The 26,720-nt window shown below is 43.8% G+C and overlaps 1 protein-coding gene across 1 annotated transcript in view; it reads left to right on the top strand.

Moving 5' to 3' along the window:
- LOC147701370 (venom serine protease inhibitor-like) overlaps positions 1 to 26,720 on the top strand; it is a 63,066-nt gene that overhangs the window by 16,832 nt on the left and 19,514 nt on the right. The window contains exon 3 of the mRNA XM_086930066.1: positions 4,316 to 4,342. Within this exon, the coding sequence (XP_086786192.1) occupies positions 4,316 to 4,342 (27 nt within the window). The remainder of the gene's footprint in view (positions 1 to 4,315; positions 4,343 to 26,720) is intronic.

Raw genomic sequence — 26,720 nt, forward strand, 5'->3', positions numbered from 1 at the left:
ACATGGTGAAGATTATTATTATTTTAATTTTATTTTAAATAGGCACTCAAGAAAAATATGAAATTGAAATTTTGATTAGGTACACAGGATACCATTCATAACAATGATGAATAGAATATGTGATGTTCAAATATGGTGAAAGTTTTTGGAACACAGAGGAAGTGCGCTAGCTCATTCTTTATGTTTACGCAGTAGTGCTGTATTGCTTTTAAAAATGGAGCTTGTAACACAGCTAATTCCCCCCTTGATCATGGCGGCTAAAACTTTTCGGTAAGGAGGCACCGGAATGAATATACTTATGAACATTCACTGAGTGTTGTGCTTGAAATTTCATCCAGGTTTCTCGCCTGGGCATTCACTGATGCCGCAAGGGTCCCAGCCATGAGAACCTGGGAGGTTAAAGGCATGTTGTAGTAAGGTAAAAAATACATTGTGGGAAATGCAGTGCATGATTACCCTTTTTTCAGTAGTAGTCTTTAATTTTTCACCCTTGCTCAACTCTAGATATGTGCTTCCTAATTCATTCCTTCATCAGTAGAGAGCAGCATGTCATTTGTGGGGTGTTGGAAATGGTGCCCAAATTCTTTTCAGATCTCTGCACCATTCACTGGGTGCAGGTGTGTCAACACAACCCCATCAGCTTACTAAATCAAGGAAGGCTTTTCAAACAGAAGGCGGTGGGTGAACATTCCTCACATCCCAGCACTTATTGTGCCCCAATGCATCATGGTAAATGCAGTGCATGATAACACTTATTTAGGTGGTAGTTTTTCCCCCTTGTGGAGTAAAGCATTTCATTTTGGGTGTATTGGAAATGTTGGAAATTAGGTCGTCACTAGATAATTATAGTTAGAATTTATAGGAAAAGTGGTTTTTGTGTTGCCAATAACTTTGGCACTGATTCAAGAACCTCCACAAACTTTCCAAAAAGGTGATATGCTTTGACTAGTTTGTGCATGGCATGTGTTGGGGTGCTCCTTCAAGTGGGGGACGTGAAAAAACAGGAGTTTATAAAAGGCAAAATTCCCATGTATTTTCTATAGATTTCTTTAGGATGGGTTACAGCACAAACTGCAGAATGGTTTTATACCAAATTCGGCAGAAAGTTTGACTTGGTCGATAGATTGTGCTATTTGTAATTTGGTGTACATCTGTTCAGTAGTTTTTGAGAAATTTAAGGTGAAATGAAAAAGAAATAGATATCTGGACAGTTGCGAGAGTCTCTGAGAGGGAAACATCCTTAACAACACGGTCAGTACACCGCAATGCTGTTACATCGCGGTCATTACAACGACCGCGATGTAACCACGCTATGCCGTTACAATGCAAGTCTTTACATCGACTTGCGTTCGATGGCATGCTAACATTAAAAATAGTGTAGTTTACTATCCCAACACCGTCCCTAGTGATAAGTGGGCTGGAGTTGGAATAGTAAATTACACTTTTCTAATGTTAGCACGCCACCTAGTGCAAGTCGATGTAAAGACTTGCGTTGTAAAGGCATAGCATGGTAACATCGCAGTCGTTGTAACGAATGCGATGTAACAGCACGCATTGTAATAACACTTGTTGTAACATCATACAACCCTCTGAGAGCACAAATTAAGAAAATAGAACATTCTGATTGGCACAGGGAGCTTTGTTTCCCCTGGGCCATCACGTTACAGCAGGAGAGGTACTTCCCTGGGGCCAAAAAAACAAAATGGAGCAATTCAGCAAGACTCCTGCAGGATAAAAAAAAGTGCAAAGGAAATATCAACCAGGCTGCATTTATTTAGTGTGAACTCCCGCGAGCCTACCCTTAGGGCTGTATTTAGATATGAAAGGTGGGCAGTGCTCCTCCCTCCCTGAGCTTTTACATTTTTTGGGGAGCCCCCAGCACTATATAAATAAAAAAGAGCACCCTGCCAGAGTAAATAACTAGCGGTCCTCTAGAGGATCCAATTCTGTTATAAGGGGAGAAATATTAGCAGTGCATCAGAGCCAAAGACATCAATCATGTGTACATCAGTCCATACTTTTTATAGAAAATATATATTTTTATTAATTTTTGTACAGTTAGACAGTTCTAAAAAACATTCAATGATTAAATATTCAAGAGTTAATAGATGAGATCAGTGCAATTTTTCGTGTCACATAAGAAAAAAGACATCTTCATGATGTTCAGTGTTCCACTCACTACCGGGCAATTCTAGGGACTCAACAGACACTCACACCTTCAAGGGATCAATCAAGCTCACACACATTCAAACAATTCATTAAGATGGATCTCGCATGGCCTGCAACTAAGAAATGAAATTGTGGTTGCATGGACGGGGGTGCAACGGTAAGAGGGCAGATTAGATGGTATGGTGTTGTCCGCAGGGACTCAAATACTGCCGTTCTTAGGGGTAGCGCCGATGCACGTTTCGGTGCAAGGCACCTTCGTCAGGGCAAGCAGATGCAGCCAATGAGGAGAACACACATTCTGGGATCAGGGGGACTTCAAGGCGATACCGGGTTTACACGGTCTGTATTTTCCCAATCTACTAGATGAGGGTTTCTATTCAGTCAAAGGGAGAATTCTATTTTTCTTTCCTTTAAATGACTGTGGGGAAATGCGCAGTAATACAATTCGTTCTTCTTAAAATCGGGCTTCGTGTGGCAGAAGATCAGGCACTGGTGGTTATTAATACACGGTGGCCGCGTCTGGATATCGAAGGGCGGCAGTGGAGAGGGCTTCACAACATCCACTCCCTTTAAACAAAAAGGCTCGGAGGGGAAGAATCCCTGGGTTTGTAGGAGATCGAGGCGCTTCCAGACTGCGGGGGCTTTTTCTTCCGATGGCGATGTTACCATCTTCACGTCGCCATCGGAAGGAAACAAAAAAAGCCCCTGCAGGGAGGGAGCTTTCAAAAATGCTCCGCTTTCTGGTATCAGACCTTAAATCTGTTTCTCTGCTCACAATAATGCAGTTAGGGAAACAGATTAAAAATTGCTCCCACCCAGAGGGAGCAGCTTTATTACCTGCTCCCATCATGTGAAAGCACTGCTGGCTCCTGTTGGATGCAGGGAGCCAGCTAGGACCTTGGGGACCTTGGGGCCCTCTCCCACAGTCCCTAAAAATAGTGTAGTGGGTGCCCTGGTTAGGCGCAAGGGCATCCACGTTTGGTTTGTTTGGTCCCAGGAATGGAGTCCCCAGGGTTGAAATCAGGCCGGTGAGGAGGGCCGCAGTCCCCCCTTTAAATTGGCAGTTGGCCTTGGGAATGGGGTCCCCCGGGCTGAAATCTGCCCAGGAGGTCGACTGCTTGAACCCTCACTATTGCAAATAGTGTTGAGACCTGGGGGATAGGTCTGAATTCCCCTATCTCCTAATAATAACGCTGGATCCTGGCGGTTGGGTCCCCGGGGCCAAAATCAGCCTGAGGAGGTGGTCATATGCACCTCCTCCTCTTTATTTATTAATGGCCATGGGGGATGGGGTTCCCAGGGCCTAATAGGTTTCCCTCCCTCATATTTCAAAAAGTATCTCAGGGAATGGGGTCCCCGGGGTCAATATCGGCTTGTGGAGAGGGGGTGCGTGCCCCCTCCCCTTTAATTAAAAAAACAATAGCCCTGGGGGATGGGGGCTACTAATAGTAACTATTGAATATTCTTCAGGGAATTTCTAAGGTTTAAAAACAGAGACTGTAATCCAACCTAACTATAATATTACTTTAACCTTTTGTTTTTTTATGAAACAAAGCCTGTTATCACACCTAACTGTAACATTACTTTAACCTCTAGTTTTATCCATGAACCAATAGATAGATAGATAGATAGATAGATAGATAGATAGATAGATAGATAGATAGATAGATAGATAGATAGATAGATAGATAGATAGATAGATACTAGGTTACATTTATATGGAATTAAATATTGTATTATAGTTAATTTTCTGTGTCTACACATACATATACATATAACATTTTCTATCACAAGCATTATTTTCAATGGCATAGCTCATAAACAGGAAGAGGCAAATTCTGCTCACGGGTCTCAATGCGGGGAGCCAGTGAAGTCGCTATTGATATCTACCCCGTCTGAACATTGCATATGCTTGAAAATCATACCACAACATCACCCTTTTTATTATAGCATGATTGGAAAGCCTGGAAAAATCCTACATTGTAATTTATAAAAGCAAATTAATAATTGTTGTAATTTTATCCTGTATTGCTTTCATCAAATTCCCATATAATGTATCTCAGGATTGCGTTAACACATTCCATGTACAGCCTAACTGACTGTCCAGTGATGAACTGACAGGATTTCTTGTGTTTTCTATTCACAGATGCTTCCTTCATATGGGTGAACGGAGGTAAGAATTCCTAAACATAAACCCTGTGCACTAATAAGGTGTTCAAAACAGAATATAAATAGAAAGTAGGAATAAACATCATATGAAAACAAAATTAAAAAGAGGTCCATCTGTTTTATGCAGGTTGGTAATTTACCATCTCTAAAATTAGAAATTGCAGATTATAGATATGAAAATTTGTGCTGGGTGGGTATTTTTGTGATTTTAATCATTTCCTCTAGTTGGGCCCTCCAAGTGCAAATTGCAGTTCAGCAGTTGAAATTAGTTCATTGTATGGGCTGTTGTGTTTGAAGTTCTTTTCAATTAGAATAAATGAGCTTATCATGTAGATCTAGAATACATAAAGATGGATTTTTTTTTAAAGAAACTTAAAACGCAGGATGGGGATTTAAAGTTATCTCAAAGAACTGATAACTATAGTACCAACACTGCCCAGTATTACAAATTTGTGGAGAAGTGTGGCTCACTGGTTAGAGCGGCGGACTCTGAAGCAGAGATCAGGCCTGGGACCAGGGTTCAAGTCCCGACGCAGCAGGGTCTTGGGTCCAATGTCTGCGGACTCGATAATTCTCGCCTCGGCGCCTACTCTAATCATGGGTCCCATGCTGCAACTCTGGGCAATAGCTTGCTTAATCTCCACTATGGCCCCTACAACACTGGGATGCCTGGCTTCACCTTGGGGGTGCCCAGGAGGGGCATCTCACAGGGAGAGCCAGGAAGGGTTCCACAGCATTATACAGCGCTTGGACGCCGCGTTGGGGCAGCTGTGCGCTTTACAAAATACACTACATTTACATTTACTACATTTCAGTGCAAAGACACATAGCTCACTCATTTTCATGACACACATCTAGATCAATGCAAAAAGAACAAATGATGGACAGCATGCAGAACAAAGTCATACATTCAGCAAGGACCTGGCTTGGCAGTTCGGGCTGGACTGTTCCCACAAGAACCAGGGTCAAGACTGATTTACATATGGATGGGTCCCAACTGGGGTGGTGTGGTGAGCAAAAGAATGATGGATTAAACCCAGATCTTTGTGACTGGGGTTGAATGTTTGCATTGTACAGCATTCCGTCCATCAATTGTTTCTTTTGCAAATATCAGACACACGTTGAGTCTGTAGGTCACTGTAGCAAATCAGTATTATACATGTTTCCTGTTATTTGCTCAGAGGTGACACTTTCCATGGTTTAATGATGTAGGAACAAAGGCACCCCTCACAATTGTGTGAAGCAGAGTTTGTACAAAAACGTAGTCTTTTGTTTCCATGCATCATTTCACACAAGTATTAGTGGGGATCTCCTGTGCCACAGGTCAGTTATGTGCATTATTTTGTTGCTAAAACAGTTAGATGTGTAACATGGAGGGATATTAAATACAATGGGAATACTGTGGGCTATAAACAGTAGTATTACTAGATTCTATAACAAGCATTTTCTAATTCAGTAGGGCTGACTAGTATTTCAGTTACTACTAGGCCTTTTGGCTTAGGTAAGGTTATGTGGCAGATATTATTTGAATAGGACAGTATCTGTTAGGCCAATAATTACTTACTATTAGAAGTTGAAATATTTTTTGCCGATGCTACTGTAGCGTAGTTCCTATATTCCCAATAGGCTCTGCGCATTGGAATAATATATCCTATAGATTTGATGTAGTACTGAGGTCGACTAGGTCTCTATCAAATATATTAAACTTAATTGTGAGTGCCAGCTACCTCAGAGGTCAATAGAAACTTTCTCGAATACACAAGAAGGGATTAGTTTTTGACAACCGTATAAACATGGATTCTCAGTGAGAGAAAGGACAGCTTCTTGATCAGTGCATCAGCTGGTGGGTTGGCATCTTTCAGCACTTGCTATAGTGAGCTGCGTCGGGCAAGTAGATAGTCGAGCTGCTCCAAACCACTGTGTGTTTGCTAGAGCAAAGTGAAGGCATATTTATACCTTGAAGGTGCCTAGTTTGATGTAAAAGTCAGGCATAATAACGTCCGAACGAACCCCACCTGAATGGTAGTTCTTTGAAAACGCCATGAGTTCTTGGACAAATGAATATTCAAGCAAGGGGATGTCCCGGACTGATTAAGCCGATTTTCCAGGAAATCTTTGTGGCTTTTTGGTACGGGTAGAAGTAGCCTTGCCTGTATTTGGACTGCATGGGCTAGGTCTAAATATGGGTACGATTTCTATTCCTATATTAGGACAATATGAATTGTACATATATAAGGGCATGAATTGGGAAATGTCGCTCGGATCCTAAAACGCCATACAACACTCCCCTAATAAACATGTTCTTGTTATAAAACAATGTAGTTCTTATGAGAAACACTGATATCAAAAGCATAATCAGCAGGTAATTTATCCCAAAATATGTACTACGGTCAAGGAGTACCAAATGAACACAATACTATAAAATGTCCATACCAATGTAAATACTGACGCACATGTGGTAAACAGAAAAATAAGAAATGTTTGATTGGATATGGTTATTTACATTTTTAGGGAAAAAAGCAAAAGAAAGCTCAAAGTGTCAAATGAGCGTCACATTTTATTGTTGATCATGACCGAGGCATCAGTTTGGGTCTACTGTGAAGGAGCCAAGATTGGGTCAGCCCAGTATTTACCTTGGAAACCTTCATGATATTCTTAAAGTCCACTAAAGAGCAAGTTAGGAGGCTGAAGTGGCAGAGGGTCCCTTGAAGTTAGAAGTACTGCAGTTAAGCTCTGCCTAAAGCCATTAGTTTTGGCCAAAAAATTACAATTTGGACAAACCATGATTTTGTAGCAGCAAAAGCTGTTAGGGTAGGTTTGTTGCCTTTACCGAGCCCAAGGTGTTACTTTCTCAGCAAGTCACTTCTTAGTTTGGCCAAGGCTGTAATATGTAGCCAGGTAGGGCTCAAAGAGGCCAGCCATTTTTGCAGTGAGGCCCAGACGAAGTCTTTGTATCCTCGCTCCTAGCAGGCTAAACATGAATATATTGCCCTCTGAGGGTACGCTGCCCCTGAGCATTCCTAAGCTCCTGTAACAGCTGTGCAGCTTTGGAAAAATTACTTAAAACTTTATTTAGAGTATGACTGAGTATCCACTCTCTATAACAGTCTTTCTACTTCTTCTAAATGACTCAGGCAAACATCCATGTGTCTCCCTCCGCTGGTTCTGCCGGTGGAAACCATTAAACAGTAGACAGTCTGATATAGCATGTTGGACAATACATGTCCTTATCCGCTTAATTTAGAATGGATATTCCAACATACATTATTTCCTCTTCAATACTGCTGGGTAGTTCTTAACAGGAATCCATAGAAAACTTGCAGGGTACCAGAATCATCATTTTTGCTTTCAAAAACAACCTCCATTTTGTCAACTTGTCCATTTTGGCAGTTTGTGTATGAAAAACAACTTACTCGAGCAGCTACATGACAAATGGCAACCTCTCAGCAAAGTAGCAAAGTGGTAGCTATTTTAATAACAGGGAGATTGCTGCAAGGCAAATGGTGATATCAAATTATGAGCTCCACCTCCTTAGCGGGATGGTAGGGTTTCTGACAAACCCTGAAAAACACTAAGTTCCAATATTGTTTTATACTCTACTACCTCCACCTGCTTAGGGAATGTGTTCCATAATCCTTTATTCCAGGATTTACAGTGGATTTTTTTTCCCACTTAATGAAAGCATTGCAATGCTCACACTTGAGCCACAGTAAGATGTTGGTGGAAAAAGGAAAATAAAATGTAATTATAAGGAGTTTGAGTGTGATGCAGAGAAATAAAGAAATGCTGTTGGGTGATCAATCAAAGCAATGAAGAGATAGGGAACAGGTGGCACAAACTAGCTCAATAACACAAGCCACCAGGAGACAGGAAGTATCTGCAACAAGTGAAAAATAATGAGGCCACTCTCCTGCTTTGGGCTGTATTAGGAGTTTTCTGATATTGATGTTACTTCATCAAGAAAAAAAGCTAGAGATATTTACATTTTAAATACGTTTATCATTTAATATAGAAATTGCTTAACTAGTTACAAACCAATTATTTTGCAAAAGCCAAAGAATAATCCATGCAACCTTTACTAGCAAATAATGGTCAATGTATTCCATTATTTTTCAAACATCTAACTTGAAAACAATTAATTTGGAAAAAGATAAAATAAATACTCATAACTAATGTAATATAGTATTGAAATTAGAATGTAATTCAATATGATATATGTGTGTTAAGTATAAAATTCAAAAACACTTTTCACAAATGATCCACCATCACAGATCAGACATAAACATACAGTAGAAGAAAATATGACATAGAAGATCTTCACCTACCAAAAGGGATGATGGACATGGTGAAGTGCACAATGCTAACTACTAGAAATTAGCCTGCAGTGAGTGTGATTGATACACCTAATGTTGTCAACATATTTGCTAAAGAAAGTGCTAGATGTACATCTAGACAGCTGCCTGTACTGTGACAGGGCAGCCCTCTATGCAAGCTGAATCAAAATTAGTTGAAAACATATCAGTAGGGGCCCTGTGCATCTCATTTTTACAATTAATGTTATCGGTTCAATACAAACTACAAAGAGAAACCAGTGGGGTTAGATGAAGTATTAATAATATGAACAAAACCATATCTGAGTGAAATAACATAACTGGGATGGTATCTCAAAAAAATAAAAGGAACTGTAGCCAGAACTTCTGCAAAAATGAAACATATCTTAAAGAATCTAAAACAACTAATGTGTCTCACATATCTATTATAGGCAAACAAGAAAGTGAAGAGGGATCTAGTATTACTTATATGTCTACTATACCTGTGCCATAACCAGCTAAAATAAATAAAAGTCAAACTGTGTATGGCAAATCCAGTTTATCATAACATCCAGCTGGCTAATCAACTTCTAGAGTTTCTAGACTTAATTATTGTACAATCAAAGATATTCAGTTCAAAGTGTCATTAAGTAGTTACAGAAAATTGTTAATTTGATCTATTATTCATGGTAATAAAGTACACTGTGAATTCAACCATAATATTAACAAGGTAAATGACTAATAATTGTTGGTCTCATCATCGAATTCTTATTCTTCATCACCCCCTTGGAAGCATTTGGTCTGGGGGCTGTTGTTCCAAAGATATGTTAATCCTTATGGTCAGAGGCAGTTGAGACTAGTCTAGTTAACTTAAGCTGGACCTGAGAATTTTTTTTATTCTAAATGTTAAATAATTGGAATATTTTCAGTAATTGTTCATTACTCTTCTGATGTGACATTAACAAAATTATGTGATTATGCAAGCTTGAGTAATTCAGATTAATTTGGGACAAAAATCTCACTGCAGGAGCACAGAGATTAAGAGAGGTGGCAGCTGCTGTCTGCTGCTTTTAGTGTCCTGTAGCATTTAGAAGCATTTTTTCACCATAAATGACATTTCAGTACCATTTTCAGGGCTAAATGCTAAATTACGCTTTTCACTCAATTACAATATATTATAAGTCATTTTGTGGCAATTATGAATATTTACTCAAGAAGTAATTACATCAGTTATGCCTGCCTCTAATTTTAACATCGAGTAGCATTGTACGTGGAACAATAACATTTCCTGATATAGGATCATAGCTAGTACTCCACCATATTTAAGGAGACATTGAACTTTGCCTTTCAGTAATCACAATGCCATTTCCATAACTGATCGTGTTTGCTTGTATGCATTATTATACCTCCTATTGATAGCAAACCTTGCTTGAAATTAAGGTGGCTATAACGAATATACCTCTTTTTTCCACAGCCCGTCACCCCACATGTTGTTACAACACAGTTGTTATAACAACCGCATTGTAACAACGCTTACCATTACCCCACAAGTAGTAACAGCGACTTGCAGAGGGGGGGTGTAGGATGTTGGAATAGTAACATTTAATATCCCAACAACAGTCTGTGTGGACAGTAGGGAAGGTGTTGGGTTTTAAATCAACAGTGTCTCCCCCTCCGCAAGTCATTGTTACGACTTACATGGTAATGGTATGCGTTGTTACAATGAGGTTGTTGTAACAACTGCATTGTAACAATATGCGGGGTGACGGTTTCGTGGTCAGGGTTGTTTACTGGCTAAAACCTAAATCACATGTAATATACATTTTCACATAACAAATGAACAATTACTAAATGATTGGAAGCAATATATTTTTACAATAGATATGTAATGTTGAATAATAAGTGTATCCTTACCAAGCTTGCCACCATCCCCAACTCCTCTGCATCTAGCCTGTAACATAAAGCAACATTTAAAAAAAAAATAAGAATCATCCTAGAAACCATGCTACAAAATTGGGGATGAGGCCAGACTTTTTTTGGTTTAAGTTGTAGTGACTTTTTCCTCCACACAAAACAACAGTTTTCAAAACTTTGAACATTTTAGGCCTAAAACAATTAACACGGGTTCTATGGGAGAAAATTCGTTATTGGCTTCATGGTTAAGTAAATGTTTCCAGAGTGGGAGTTTTGGGGATTAGGACCAAAGTTCCCCAAGTTCTAGGTAGGCACGCAAGTTGCACCACCAGCAGCACTGGGGATGCAGGGTGCAGAGTACAGGGGCCCTATGTTAGCCAATGGGACTAAGGGGGTCTTCGGTTAGAGACTGCTTATGACCAGGCCACTCAGGTGTGAGAGCAAAGCTCCTGGGGTAAAAAATCAGCACTGCAGGATCCAATGATGAGCACAGGAGCTGCACCATCGATGGCACTGGGGTGGCCGTGTTCAAGGTGGCAAGAAGACGTTGGGGACCCTGTGGTTTCCAATTGAGACCTTTGGTTCGGCAAAGTTGCTGCAGAGAGGTACAAACGTGACCACTAGCTGGACAGGTATGTTGCGTTCTTGGGGTATGCCTGGACACTGTCGGTTGGGCCGTGGGGCATCAGGGCAGGGGTGTCTTAGGTCTCTGGTTTCTTTACCAGCTCCAGTCGAGGTCAGGGGGGACATCAGGTTGAGGCTGGAGGTGTTGTTTTGAAGCTTGGGGGAGGTCAGGAATCACCAGCTCCCAGGTCAGATTCGCTGGGGAGACCTCCTCATGGTGGTAGCCGCTCACACTCAGATCATGGGCATCGGGTGCAGAGTGGTGCAGAATCGCAGCGTCACCAGAATTTGAAATCTGTGGTAAAGTCTTGGTTCAAGCAAATCCGGTGCTTATGGGAGACAGAGTGTGTAAGTTGTGTGCAGGGCAGGACGTCTGGCCTCTTGGGGGCTGCTGGACACACCGGTTCCTTCACTGTAGGGAGGTCCGAGTTGGGACAGGCCCATAGGGCTGGGGCCAAAGTAGTTGGTGTCTTCTTTTCCAGTCAGCACAGCTCTTCAGTCGTTCTTCCTCAGGGTCTGAGGATTGAAGGTTTAGGGTTGCCCCTAAATACTAATCTTAGGGGAGTTTAGAGTGGTGTGCAGCTCGGCATTAATGGGTTCCTTCCTTGGGCTGGGTACACCCCCTATTATGCCACCCTCAGGTGGGAGGCGGTATGAGCCTCTCCCTAATTGGCAGAGACACTCATCTTCAAGATGGAGGGAACTGAGATGTGTGCTTCACCTCGCATCACCCCACCTGTGGGGTGGGTTGGCAAAGGTGGGCCCACTTCTCTTCCTAGCTTGGTTTTCCTACCTATTTTCTCACCCAAAGTTGGAAACAGAACCGGGGGGAGCCAGTTGATCGGGGCAACAAAAGACAGGGACAGCTTTGGAAGGTGGGAGGCCGTTGAAGTTTCACCTTTGTGGACCCAGCCCTTCCTGGGGGCGGAGGTATCACACATCTGCCCAAAATAGTCTTTGTTTCTGGACCCAGAGAACAGAGACTCTCTACCCCGGGGTCCAGAAACCTGTCTGGTGGTGGCAAATGGCGGGCAGCCATTCAGGAAGCACACATGGGCTGATTGTTTTTCACTGGGCATTTCTAAGACGCCCTCCGAGTGCATTTTACATTAAATCCCACACAGGCATCAGTGTAGGTTTAATGACCTGAGAAGTTTTCTACCAAACGTTCCAGTTTTGAATAAAGCCATTATGGAGCTTTGGAGTGTGTTATGATGAACTCCCAGACCATATACTCTTCATGGCTTTACAACACTTATAATATCCAAGAACGGAATTAGACACTGTAGGGGAACAGGGCTCAATCCACTCTACCCTCACCTGAAGGCTAGTGCACCCTGCTAGAGGGGTGACTTACCTGGGCCTCAGACAATGGGTATGTGTGCTGCAGAATGCAACACACATAGAAAGAGAGAAAAACAAGGAGAAATAGATATATTTCTCCTAGTTATGCCCCCCTGGAAAGGTAAACGTTTTTTGCACATGCCTAGGTATACAAGTTTCGTAAATCTGGGGATGTGTCCAAATCCATGGGATTTACATGGGAACACACATGCAATGACCATGAAACACCATTCCTGGGTAAAGTAATGTAACAGTGATTTGAGCCACATTACTCCAGGTTTTTGGAGGCACTCAAAGTGGCTTTGCGTGGCTTTAAATATACATCTTAAGGTATGCGTCGCTCTTGCACTACATTGCATGGTGCAAAAGTGATGCAATCAGCCTCTATAATATGCCACCTTGATCTTTCTGGATGGGCACAGATGAGCTTGGGTTTGGACCACCTGCCTATGGCATTGTTTAAAAATACATTGGTAGATGCAGTATAAGATTTTTCAGGTGGTACAGAGCAGTTTTCTATCTTATCCTGTTGTGAAAATACAGAAAAGCCTGGCTGCTCCACAATGTATACAGCATTGACTGACACTCCTTCCATTTATGAAAGAAGTTACTTAAAGCCTATACACCATTATTGAAGCTAATGTAAAAATGTGCACTAAGTGAGACAGTGTTACTCATTCTGGGATATTGGGCAACACCTACCACAATTTACTCACGTTATTTATTTTCATCTCACAGGAAGCAAATGGGAAAGACACACATTAGAGAAACTGAAACTGTGGACAGTGAAAGTTTTAGAAGATGTCAACTTTTTCCTGAGAAGACCTTGAAAAGAAAGAGAAACTATGTTTCTCGCATCCTAAGTTAGTCATTTGGGAATCCTTGCTTACAAGTGCCTATTGATATGTCAAATACAGCAAATACAGCGAATGTTTTGTATAATCGGGGCATATAAAATGACTATCGTCATGGCCAGGGCCAGACTCCTATAGCAGGCACAGGGCGTTTCTCTGGTGAGCCGCCAGGTTGGGAACCTGTATTTGGGCCCCTGGGGGGGGGGGGGGGCGTTTTTGTCACCGGGGGCCTGCAATATCAGCCCACTGTAACAAAATTGCCAAAAACCGGCACTAACTAACAGCTGGGCCACATCTCCCTCTCCCCCTCCTGGGGGCTGGCCGAGCAGTTTGCCGGGGCACATTTCGCTTCCCAGTCCGGCCATGTATTAAGTGCAATAAAAATCAGCAGAACCATAGAAACAAAACAAGTTCACACAACTATAGTCACAGAGGGTCTGATTCGCAAACTCTACTTTGTAATATGTATTGTTGTACTACAAAACATTGCACTACAAATTACAATTCACAAACCACACGCAGAGTTGTATTTCTTGGCTTTACCCATACTTATGGGCCCGATTCACAGAACTAACTTAAGACAAAATCTTAAACCTACAACCATTTTGGTATTCACAGAAGGCACTTACTCATTTTGGTATTCACAGAAGGCACTTACTCATTTCGGTATTCACAGAAGTTAGGAATCCTAACTTCAGGACTCCTAAATGCCTTTTGTGAATACCAAGGGGCAGATTTATGTTAACTGGCGCATTTCCAGGGATGCGCAAGTTAACGTGCGCCACAGTACGCCACAGCTCCGCCACCCATGGTGCGCCGCATTTATAATGTGGCGCACCATGGTGCAAAAACGGCACAGATGCGTGACGCATCTGTGCCGGAAATGTGGCGCATTGCTGGAGTTGCGTCGCAAGCGGGACGCAGCTCCAGAAAGGCTCGGGGGTGCCCCATCTACACAATGCTGCATCAAGACCTACACCTGCTTCAAGCAGGCGCAGGGTTTTGACGCAGCATTGGCCTGGAAGTGACTGAGTGAAATCTCATAGATTTCACTCAGCCACTTTCAGGAGGCGTTCCTGTGCAGGAATGCCCCCGCCCCTGCGCAGGAACGCCTCCTCCAGGGCTTTACAACGTGACGCATCTCCTAGATGCGTCACGTTGTAAATAGAGCGCATTGTTTGCGCCGCAGTGCGTCAAATAAAGTGACGCAATTGCGGCGCAAGGGCATCATAAATCTGCCCCCAAAAGTCTTAAAGTTAGGATTTTTCTCAGATTAGGAATAGAAAAGTTAGGACTCCTAACTTTAGGACTCCTAAATGCGTTCTGTGAATACTGAACGTCTTAAAGTTAGGATGTCGGTATTCACAGAAAGCATTTAGGAGTCCTAAAGTTAGGAGTCTTAACTTTACCACTCTTAAACTGAGAAAAATCCTAATTTAATGACTTTTGGTATACAAAGAAGGCATTTAGGAGTCCTGAAGTTAGGACTCCTAACTTCTGTGAATACCGAAATGAGTAAGTGCCTTCTGTGAATACCAAAATGAGTAAGTGCCTTCTGTGAATACCAAAATGGTAGTAAGTATAGGATTTTGCCCTAAGTTAGTTCTGTGAATCGGGCCCTATAATTCAGGAGTTCTCCTCCCGACTGAGTCTTCCCACACCTAAGTATACAAAATTGAAGTAAATCTGGGTGTGACTGGAGGGAGTGTGTGAGAAAAGGGGCAGATTCACTATAAAAGGGGGTGGGAATAGTGAGGAGTTACAGGAGTTAGGTAGGGACAGGGAGGTGTTCAAGGAGGGATCGCGCGAGAGTTTTTCGACCGCAAGTACGTCATCGCGGCCCGCCATCTTGCACAGCAAGAGTTTGACAACACGAGTACGTCATAAGGGCCCGCGATCACGCATCGCGGGAGTAAACAATTGAAAACACGTACATGCGGCGCGCAGCTGACTTCCGGCGGGAGATTTGAACAGTTCGCTTTCCCGCACTTGCAAAAATTGCAATTCTGCACAAGAAATTCACTGCAGGCAACATAAACATTCTGAAAATTATGATTTTGATCAGAATACCTCCTCAGATTGACATTTGGCTGTACTTTTTGGTGCAAGGAGTCCATTATTTTTGGGGGAGGGAGGAAGGGAGTGCCCCAGAGTCTCCAACTTCCTGTTCCTGTCCAGCAGGCTCCTCCCAGTGCTTTGTCCAAGTCCTGGTCACTTTTCATTTGGATCTGAAGCTTGAAGGATTACTCTTTGTGGCTGATGCTGGATATTCGTATTTGAGGACTTTTTGGATTTTGGGACTTTGGATCACTTTTGGATTTGAGATTTTACAAGTAAGTTGTTTGGGGCATTGCAGTTGCTGCAACTACAATTGTAAAACTTTTTCACAACTTTAAAAAAACAAATATTGTGGGTAGCCACAGTATCCAGTAAGCCCAGGGTTAGTCATGGGCGCATGATACAACTGTTTTTGTGAAAGTTGTTGAACTTAAATCTCATTTATGTCATTAAATTTTAGCTCAATATATGTGAATTTTTTTTTCTTTAATTTTGGGGTGCCTGTAAAGCCACACTAGCCAGTAAGCCTAGGGGTGGTGAGTGGCGCATAGACCAAGTCTTTCTGTGGAGTGTCTTGAATTTAAACATCATTGAGGGCATGGGTGGCATTGGATTGTGGTGATTTTTGTGTGTTTTTCGACTTTGTGGGGTCTTTTTGGGGCCTGGCCATGTGGGTGGGGGGCATTTAGAGACATGGTCCAGGGCCTGGCCACGTGGGTGGGGGTCTAGGGGCCATTTTGAAGCCAGGCAGTGTGCTTTGTGCCATAGGCCTGCACCCAGTCTGCCATGCTTTCATCCATAATGCCCAGGGGTACTCAGTGGTGCATGGACCAAGTCTTTCTGTGGGGTGTCTTGAATGTAAACATCATTGAGGGCATGGATGGCATTGGATTGTGGTGATTTTTGTGTGTTTTTCGACTTTTTGGGGTGTTGTTGGGGCCTGGCCATGTGGGTGGGGGCCATTTTGAGGCCTGGTCTAGGCAGGGCCTGGCCATGTTGCAGGGGGTCAAGGGTCCATTTTGAAGCCAGGCTGTGTGCTCAGGCCTGCACCCAGTTTGCCTTGCTTTCACCCATTATGCCCAGGGGTACTCAGTGGTACATGGACCAAGTCTTTCTGTGGGGTGTCTTGAATTTAAACATCATTGAGGGCATGGATGGCATTGGATTGTGGTGATTTATGTGTGTTCTTCTACTTTTTGGGGTGTTGTTGGGGCCTGGCCATTTGGGTGGCAGGCTATTTTGAGGCCTGGTCCAGGGCCTGGCCATGTGGGTTGGGGTCTAGGGGGCATTTTGAAGCCAGTCAGTTTCCTTTGTGCCATAGGACTGCACCCAGTCTGCCATGCTTTCATCCTTTATGCCCAGAAGTATTCAGTGGTGCATGGATCACGTCTTTCTTTGGGGTGCCTTGAATTTAAACATCATTAAGGGCATGGATGGCATTGGATTGTGGTGATTTTTGTGTGTTCATTTACTTTTTGGGGTGTTGTTGGGGCCTCGCCGTGTGGGTGGGGGGCATTTTGAGGCCTGGTCCAGGCAGGGCCTGGCCATGTTGCTGGGGGTCAAGGGTCCATTTTGAAGCTAGGCAGTGTGCTCAGGCATGCACCCAGTTTGCCTTGCTTTCACCCATTATGTCCAGGGGTACTCAGTGGTGCATGGACCAAGTCTTTCTGTTGGGTGTCTTGAATTTAATCATCATTGAGTGCATGGATGGCATCAGATTGTGGTGATTTATGTGTGTTTTTCGACTTTTGGGGGTGTTGTTTGGGCCTAGCCATGTGGGTGGGGGCCATTTTGAGGCCTGGTCCAAGCAGGGCCTGGCCATGTGGCTTGGGGTCAAGGGTCCAATTTGAAGCCAGTCAGTGTGCTTTGTGCCATAGGCCTGCTGTATCCAGTATGCCTTGCTTTCATTCATTATGCCCAGGGGTACTCAGTGGTGCATGAAACAACCCTCTCTGTGTGGTCGCTCTTCTATTAATGTAAACATTAAAGCCAGGCAGTGTGTTTTGTGCCATAGGCCTGCACCCAGTCTGCCATGCTTTCAGCCATTATGCCCAGGGGTACTCAGTTGTGCATGGACCACGTCGTTCTGTGGGGTGTCTTGAATATAAACATCATTGAGGGCATGGATGGCATTGGATTGTGGTGATTTTTGTGTGTTTTTCGACTTTTTGGGGTGTTGTTGGGGCCTGGCCATGTGGGTGGGGGCCATTTTGAGGCCTGGTCCAAGCAGGGCCTGGCCATGTGGCAGGGGGTCAAGGGTCCAATTTGAAGCCAGTCAGTGTGCTTTGTGCCATAGGCCTGCTGTATCCAGTATGCCTTGCTTTCATTTATTATGCCCAGGGGTACTCAGTGGTGCATGAAACAACCCTCTCTGTGTGGTCTCTCTTCTATTAATGTAAACATCCATTTTTTATTAGAAATACATTTGCAATTTTTATTTTTGGTCTTTCCATTTTGAGGTGTATTTGTAATACTAATAAATGCCTAGTTGCAAACTTTTAATTGAAGCACGTCATATGCAATGTGGCTTTGTTTGCTTTTAGGTGCACAAAGACGAATCAGCATCATCGTTCATCATCAGTGCCAGGAAGAAGTCCTGCTGCTGTGTCTGCAGCACAATGTCACGTGTGGCCACAGACAACTCTGCAACTCGTGCAAGTGCGGCCATCTGAAGAAGATGGGCCCAAAAAAAGGTGGCTGTAGCTCCTCTACCAAGAAAGTGGCCAGTAAGAAGGAGCAGAAGAAGAAGTGGCGCCACTTACCAAGGAGACTGATGTGCCGACCGGCACATTTTTGAGGAAAAAAAAACTACGCCTGCAGCAGCGGGGTCTGCCGGAGACCAAGCTGGGAGCAGGAACTCTGCTTCATTGGGCTCAGTGCCACCACGCCAAGTTAGGTCCAAGTCCATGAGTGCTGCAGAGTCAGCCACTTTACTTGTTCAATCACCATCGACCAGTGATGTTGGCTCATCGCAAGAAAGTAGCATCCAATCAACTCAGGGTGTAACTCATCTGACAAGTGTTCAACAACCACAGCTGCAACAACAACCACAGGTGCAGCAAGTACAAGCCCAAATACATGTGCAAGTAGAGGCTTAAGGAGAGGCGCAAGTAGAGGCACAAGGAGAGGCGCAAGGAGAGGTGCATGGAGTGTCGCAAGGAGAGGTGCATGGAGAGGCGCAAGGAGCGGCACAACTGCCCACTATGCTTGTTCCTCCAGAGGTAGGATCACATCAGGAAATCAAAATTCAAGCAGAGGTGTCATCCGAGGAAGCCACTCCTCCTGATGATACATTGTCTTCCAGATCCCCAGCAAGAAAAAGATCAAGGAGGGTTACTACAAGTTCTTCTTTAAGCTCCCTTCTGTTGGGGTTCAAGGGGGCCTGGGTCCTTCTGTCTAGTTCCCCGTTAGCGATGTATCCTTAGAAGTGAATTTATGGACGCTCCCTAGAGCTCGCTTTAAAAGGGGGCTGCCAACAGGAAACAGGTGCTTGGTTTCGTTATTGGTCCCTTGCCGAGTGATTCCTGTTTCTGTGTTTCTACCTTGTTTCCCTTCCTTCGAGCTCCTTTCCAGCGGTCTTTTCTAGTGCTGGGTTTTGATCCCCTTTTTTTTCTCTGCCATGCCCCCCCCCTGTTTTCCTATTCCCTTGGGTATTTCGGAACCTTTTAATTGGGACCTGTTTTTGATCCTTGGTGATGTTCCAGGATTCGCGGCTGCATTTCCTTGAGTGTATGGTCCTGTAATTATCCCTTTTTTGTATCCTAACCATCATGTTATGCGCATAGTTTGGGTGGTTTCACGAAGGAGCTGAATAACGGCCGTTTTTGTGCTACCTTTGTGTTCTTTTTAAATTGCAGGGGTTTTTTGGGTATCTTTCATATTCCCTTGATAACATTTTTCCCCTGTCCCTTTTTTGTCTGAAGAGTTGTGAATTCCACCCCCTTAGTCATTCTCGGTGTTTCCCGAAGGGGTGTGGATTGTCTGGGGTTATGCAAAGAAACAACCAATACGATTGCAGTGGATAAATTCCTGTTTTGTATCAAGCTACACCCGTTTGTTATCCGGGGCAAGCAGGGAGGTCGATGGTTTGCGTGTGTACTTGGCACTGCTCATAGTAATAGGGGTGTGTTTAACCTTGTCCCCTTCTTTCATTTTAGTGGTCTCGTCTGTGTCAAGCTGTCAGCTGCCAAGAAGCCAGAGGAGACGAGTTGTGTTCCCCAAGACCTTGGGTTCCCTTGTTTTGTTACCCACCTTCTCCCGGTGTCGTGTTCTCCACCATCCGTTTTGATTGTGGGTGTTGGGGGTCACGGTGAGGGTAGAGAATTGGGACGTTCTTCACTCCTGCGGTGTTGGGCCGGTCGGCATCGGAACACCTTCCTTCTGATGATCTTGATGTTGATTGGAACCCTCCACCAACAACAATGCATTCTGAGTCTGAGAGTGAGGCACGCCATGAGCTTTCAATTATGGATGAGGACGACGAACAAGAAATGGTGTATTCTGCTGCGGATGAACAATCTGACGACGACCCAGTCATCACAGACGTCACTCCAGCCCCAACGGGCATTTAGCAGACAGACATTTTTACCCTATCCTGAATTGCTGCTGATCGGGATGTGGGTGGCGTGGCACTGGTACCACCACCAACGCAGTAATTAGTATACCAACACCACCTACAGCTTCCATATTTTCTCATCAGAAGGGCCAGCAGCGACCTCCATCCAGCTCGACCTCCATTACCTCAAGTGGTGGTGCTGTAAGTGCACAACAGAGTGAATTTACAGCAACGCCCATCTTCCACTTCATCTGGCATTGAAACTCAATGTAGCACCTACACCACCAGCAGACATCTCCAGTCCCCAGTTTGGGACTTCTTTACTGTTAGCTCAAAGGCGGAAAACATGGTCATTTGTTCGATTTGTAACCTTTCAGATAGTCGTGGTAAGCTTGGTACAAACTATGGCACCGGAGGCCAGAGAGGTCATCTCAAAAAACACCACACTATCATTTGGGATGCGCACCTAAGGAAGATCCAGGGAGCCAAAAGTACAACAAAGCCAAATGTATCCATTGCATCTGATGATGATGACGATGGGTTTATCGTGCGGGGGGGGGGTGAAGAGGCGACAGACATTTTTTCTGGTACACCCAGTGCCCATGGCAGCAGCACACCCTCAACCCCTGCAACATGTATGAGGCACACTAAGAGTCTGGGAGAGACACCAATGCGAAAAAGTAAATCAATGAGCCTACCTGTGTTGAAGAAGTCTGCATCAACACCATCCCGTCAAATGTTTCATCCAACCATTAGAACCATGTTTTGGTCGGAGTCACTATTTGAACGCAACCACCCAATAACAAGTCTGTGTAACGCAAAGCTGGCTAACATGCTAGCGGTGGACCTTCGCCCTTTTTCTTTCATGGAAAGGGTGGGTTTTCTAGAATTTCTGGCAACAGTCTGCCCTAAATGGAAGGTCCCTAGCCGGTCCTATTTTGCCCGAGTTGCGGTTCCAGCACTACATAAAGATGTGCTGGAGGTGATTGGGGCAGCTTTGCAGAAGAGTGCTGTTCACACTATTCACCTTACAACAGACATGTGGACCAGTTGCCAAGCCCTTGATTACATGTGCATCACTGCACACTGGGTCTCTTTTGCAGGGGTTACAGAGAAGGTACGTGCAGGTGTTGATCAGGACAAAGTTTTTCAAGCTACTCGGAAACATGCAACAGTAGCACTGTTTGCCATGGAGAAATCTCATACTGCAGAAAACATTTTGAATGAGTTTCAAAGTAAGGTCTTGAAATGGCTGCATCCAAGAAAGCGCATGATTGGTTATGTTTCCACGGATAATGGCACTAATATAGTTAAGACCATGCAGGACGGTCAATATTTCAGAGTGCGGTGTTTGACGCACAGAATAAACATCGTTGTGCAAAGAAAAGACAGTCTGCAAGTTACTGACCACCTGCCGAAGAATCTGCACATATTTCAGCCATTCCTTTAACCCCTTCCATGCTGGCCCGATTCCGCCCCCGTGCGGTAAACAAACGAACAGGGGCGGGCCATGACGAACCCCAGCCGTCATCAGCACACGAGCACCGTAGTGCATGACGGCTGGGGTTCGTCACCAGCATGGAAGGGGTTAAGGCCCAGATGCAGCTGAGGATTATGCAACGTGAACATAGACTGCCAGTCAAAGGACTCATCCAGGCGGTGGTAACATGCTGGAACTCAACCTTCTACATGCTTGAGCGTCTGTCTGAGAAGTGGGTGGTAATCAATCAGTATGTCTATGAACTGGGTTCGAATACTAAAGACATATGGCTAGAGTTGGAGGAATGTAAGCTAGTTAAAAGCCTGACAGATATTCTTCGTCCTTTTGAGGTCTTCACACCTGAGGTCAGCAGGGAGGACTGTACTTTGGGCAAAGCTATTCCATTGTTGCGCATGCTAGAGCACCAACTGAAGGTGGTGTCTTCAACATTGCGAAATGAAGCTGAAAAGCAAGACGCATATCAGTTGGCGGAGAGCCTATTAAGTCGCCTAGTTGACAATCAAAGGCTTAAAAAAATACATACAGAACAACATTACATTTGTGCCACTATTCTGGATCCTCGGTACAAAAAGGCAGTGGCCAGCAAAGCATTCATTCCTTTTGATGAAGCAGATCTTACAAAGCACAAACATTGGCTAGCTGTGTCAGCCACTCGGTTTGAAAAAGAGCGGCTGAAAATTGAAGAAGGAACCATCAGAAGTACTACTGAATCAGCAGACCATCCGGCGTCAAGGTCCACTTCTGAATCTGTGGCCGAAGGAAGTCACTTTCCCTAACGGCCGTTAACGACACCAGCAACCGTATCATCATCCTCACCTGTACTGGGCCCAGCCATAATATTGTCGGAAGCGGATTGGCTAACTCATCAAGGGTTTGCTCGTTCCAGTGATGCAAAGGCCACAGATGGTACGCAAAGTGAAGCAACCGTGGAGAACCTTGAGTTAATGGTGCAGGCCTATCCGGATGACACAACAGAGATCTTTGTTATTCAGAATCAATTGGTATAGGAAAAAGCATCTATGGCCACTGGTCACCAACCTGGCTCTAAATGATTTGCCTTGCCAACTCGCAAGCGTGCCTTCTGAACGTGTTTTCAGTGCTGCTGGTGCCATTGTAACTTCAAAAAGGACCTGCCTCTCGTCCAAAAATGTGGAGAGGTTAACAATGATCAAGATGAATCAGCACTTCATACCGCCAGAATACAAAATACGCGAATGCATGCAGGAAGAAGAGGAGGTCACCGACTTAGGTGACAGAATTTCTTCTCTGTTAGCTGACCTACTCCTGTCTCAATTCACAGAATTTGAGGACGAGCTCTACTTCCATGACACCGAGGCCTGAAAATGACTTCCTTTTTTTTGTCCTTATTCACTTTTATTCATGTGTGTCTTTATTTCTTTTGCAACTTTTACCACAACAAATCTCTAATCACAACAAGTCCATCAGCAGCACTGACTTCATCTTCTTTCCTTATTGATTTGAAGGTGCCGCAGTCTGCATTCCTGAGGTTCACAAGTTCACAACTCAATCATGCTCCTCTATCCTCCAGATTCCCCTTATCCATTTCCCTCAAGGAAGATGGCTGGATTACGCAGAATAAAGAAACTTTGTCTTCGTAGACGAGTCCCCTCAAGTAGTACTGGAATCACTGACTACATGCTGATTTCTGACAGTTACTTCTGAAATTGACAGGAGAGGCTGCCCTGTGGGCCTTCACTTTCAGAAGAAAATGCGGACAAAAAGTGGAACAGATAATGAATAATGAGAAGAAGATGGCATGAAGTGGACAGCAATTGCTGTCTGGCTCTGATGAAAGCAATTTCTGTTTGTTTGTTGTGCATGAAACGAATCATATGTCTTCTGTTAATATTTAATCTTTTTCACACTGAATGTAACTCAAGTCTACTCTGCTTTTTTTACCTTGTTTAATTCAAATTATACTTGAAATGAATGAAATGAAATGAAATGAAAGAAATCTTATAATGCGCCACTAAGCCCGAAGGCATCAAGGCGCCTAACAGAAAACCATAAACTAAGTATAAACACAACTACGGGTACGCCCTAGCGAAAAGCCAAGTTTTCAAGGCTTTTCGAAACAGCAAGGCGGAGGACATTGATTTAATTTCGCCATGGAGAGTATTCCATAGCTTAGGAGCAATTGTAGAAAAGGCCCTACCACCCCACTTAATCCTGCAGAAACGAGGTACCGCAAGCAGATTCTTTGAAGAGGAGCGGAGCTCTCTCCCCGGAACATATGGTAAAAGCAACTTGTTAACGCCCCCAGCACCTTTACCAGAGAGAGCCTTGTAGGTAAGGCAAAGAATTTTAAAAGTAATCCTCAATTCAATTGGAAGCAAGTGTAGGGCCCTCCTGGCTGCTGTTGCTGACGCTGATCTGGTGGCGTCCAAAACAAATTTGGCTGCCGCGTTTTGGGCAGTCTGAAGACGCTGTAGCAGGTTCTTATCCATGCCTATGTATAGCGCATTACAGTAGTCAAGTCGCGAAGCGACAAGAGCTACCACCACTTGCTTCCGCGCCTGAGGGGATAGATAGTGCTTTAATTTTCAGAGTATTTTAATAATACCCCAACAAGTCGCCACCGTTCTATTTACCTGCAAAGACATGGATAGAGCGGGGTCAATTAACACCCCCACTTCAACTGCTATGAACACCACTTTGCATTTTCCAATATGCAAAATGTCCTTGTACTTACTGTTTGCCAATATACCATGATGCTTGATTAAATAATATATCTTTTTTCTTTACAGTCACTCACTGGGATGGATGGATCATCACCGTTGGTTACGGAAGAACTATGGCCAATTCGTGAGTGGCACACAGGTAAACCAGTCTACAGCAACTACTACAGCAGAACTACATGTCTGTCTAGTCGTGGTATGGAGTGGTCGAGGCAGTGTAGTGTTGTTATGCCAGGCAGAGTCCAGACAGCAGTTCATGTGAAATTGGGGCTATGTGGCTTGCTGCATACAATTAGATATGCTTTGTCTGTCTGTGTCAAAGAGCCTAGGTATGCTACATCAGGGTGCTTCACTCAGTGGTACATGCCTTGACCGTCTGTATGGCCCTGTCGCAAGCATGGGACAAAAATCCGTTACGCTTGCGAAATGTGTGGATTTTGGGCGGCAAATTCGCAATCCGCGAATCTCTTGAAATTGCCGAAAATTTGAAAACTCTTGAAAGTAACGGATTTCTGTCCCATGCTTGCGGCAGGGCCATGCAGACGATCAAGGCAGGCACCAATGAGTGAAGCAACCTGATGTAGCATACCTAGGCTCTTTGACACAGACAGACAAAGTGGTTTGAAGAAAATCCGTGGTGGAAAAGGGGGGTTTTGGGCCTAGTTTCGGGGTGCATTGAATCTTTCTGGCAGCACTCCTGGGAATGTCTAATTTTGATTGCGAGTGGTTTGAAGAAAATCCATGGTGGAAAAGGAATGTTTTGGGCCTTCTTTCAGAGTGCGTTTTAGCACGATTTTCAAGTAGGCCTCAGCCAGGTCACAGTACTGCATGTTTTTGGGGGGCTACTTGGGGGGGTTCTAGATTTTTGGGGGTGGGTTGAGGGGTCTGGGAGCACTGCTGGGAAGGTCTAATTTTGATTGCAAGTGGTTTGGAGAAAATCCATGGTGGAAAAAGGGGGTTTGGGCCTAATTGCAGAGAGCGTTTGGGCATGATTTTAAGTTAGGGCTAGTGCCAGTTAGCAGTATTGCATGTTTTTGGGGGGCTACTTGGGGGTGCTCTAGAGTTTTGCGACTGGGTTTAAAGGTCTGGGAGCACTGCTGGGGTGGTCTAATTTTGATTGCAAGTGGTTTGAAGAAAATCCATGGTGGAAAAGGGGTGTTTTGGGCCTACTTTCAGAGTGCGTTTTAGCACGATTTTCAAGTGGGCCTCAGCCAGGTCGCAGTACTGCATGTTTTTGGGGGGCTACTTGGGGGTGGGTTGAGGGGTCTGGGAGCACTACTGGGAAGGTCTAATATTGTTCTAAAATTGCAGTTTACACCTAGCTTGAGGGGGAAAGATCCGCAAATTTCACCCACACTTATTAATCCTTGAAAAAGGAGACTCAGAGTACGCACTTTCGAAAAGATGCTTGTATGTATTCTAATACTGTCGACTCTGAAACTGAAAGTGTTATTTTTGCACTACACAGAGTACCTTATATTTTTTTGTCCGGTGTGTTTTAATATCACTTCCTGTTTTTCCATCAACAAATACAGGCCGGCTTTTTGCCTGTGCAATGGGAAAAAGGATGAACTCAGGCTTACCATTAGCGAGCTGCAATTCAGCATCCGCCAGGCAGGCAGTGGACAAGGTGTCTGCTGGTCCCCAACATTGATCGACGGAGCGTCAGATGGAATGGAGGTGTACCGCGAAAAAGAGGAATGGCTGGATGCATGCAACTTCCCAAATTCAACAGGACAACTACAACAACATACAGTTACAGTATCCATCTTCATTTCTACTTATCTTTTAAGTAATGTTATTTCTGTGAACTTCTATGAGTGTGACTCTGTGCATTTGTTTGCTCTCTGCTTCAATTCATCCCTCCAGCCATTGTATACTTTTTTCTTTGCTATTGTTTAAACTAATTTAATGTACTAAGTGGTTCTTCTCTCTAAGGGCAGATAGGCAAGTAAAATTGCCTAATTACTGCAGCCCTGTACTGTCACATTGTTTCTTCATAGTTAGTACATTGTAGGAAGTACTACTAACTTTTCAGTAACCTATCCATTTAGCAAACAACTTCATGCATGCAGTAGTGCATGAACTTCCTTTATGTCCCTTAAAAGATTTAAGGATAGCTTCGTATCCAAAGATTTGTTTATCTTGATTTGTTGGCAGCTAGATGAATTCTAGGATATTGTAATTCTGGTTAAAAAAACAACAATGAGGATTTTAAAATAAATTCTGAATTTCATGTCCACCATTGATTGGATCCATCTTCAACATCATCCTCCTACATGTCAAGAAGACTTGTTACGCTGCTGTGTCACTGTTCTTATTGTAGCCATAATCATCCATGCAATTCTTTTTTCCCCATACTTATCTTCAGCATTGCTTAGGCTACTGTTCCTTCTAATATTCTCTCAGGCCACTCAATGTCTCATTTTTTTACTTTGTTTTTCATATGCTGCTACTGCTAGTGTGGTACCACTTCTATTAACGGCACAACAACGGAATTTCGGTCCGGGATGGCGTAATCGC

This window comes from Lissotriton vulgaris, chromosome 7, assembly GCF_964263255.1.
Source record: "Lissotriton vulgaris chromosome 7, aLisVul1.2, whole genome shotgun sequence".
NCBI classification, from domain to species: Eukaryota; Metazoa; Chordata; class Amphibia; order Caudata; family Salamandridae; genus Lissotriton; species Lissotriton vulgaris.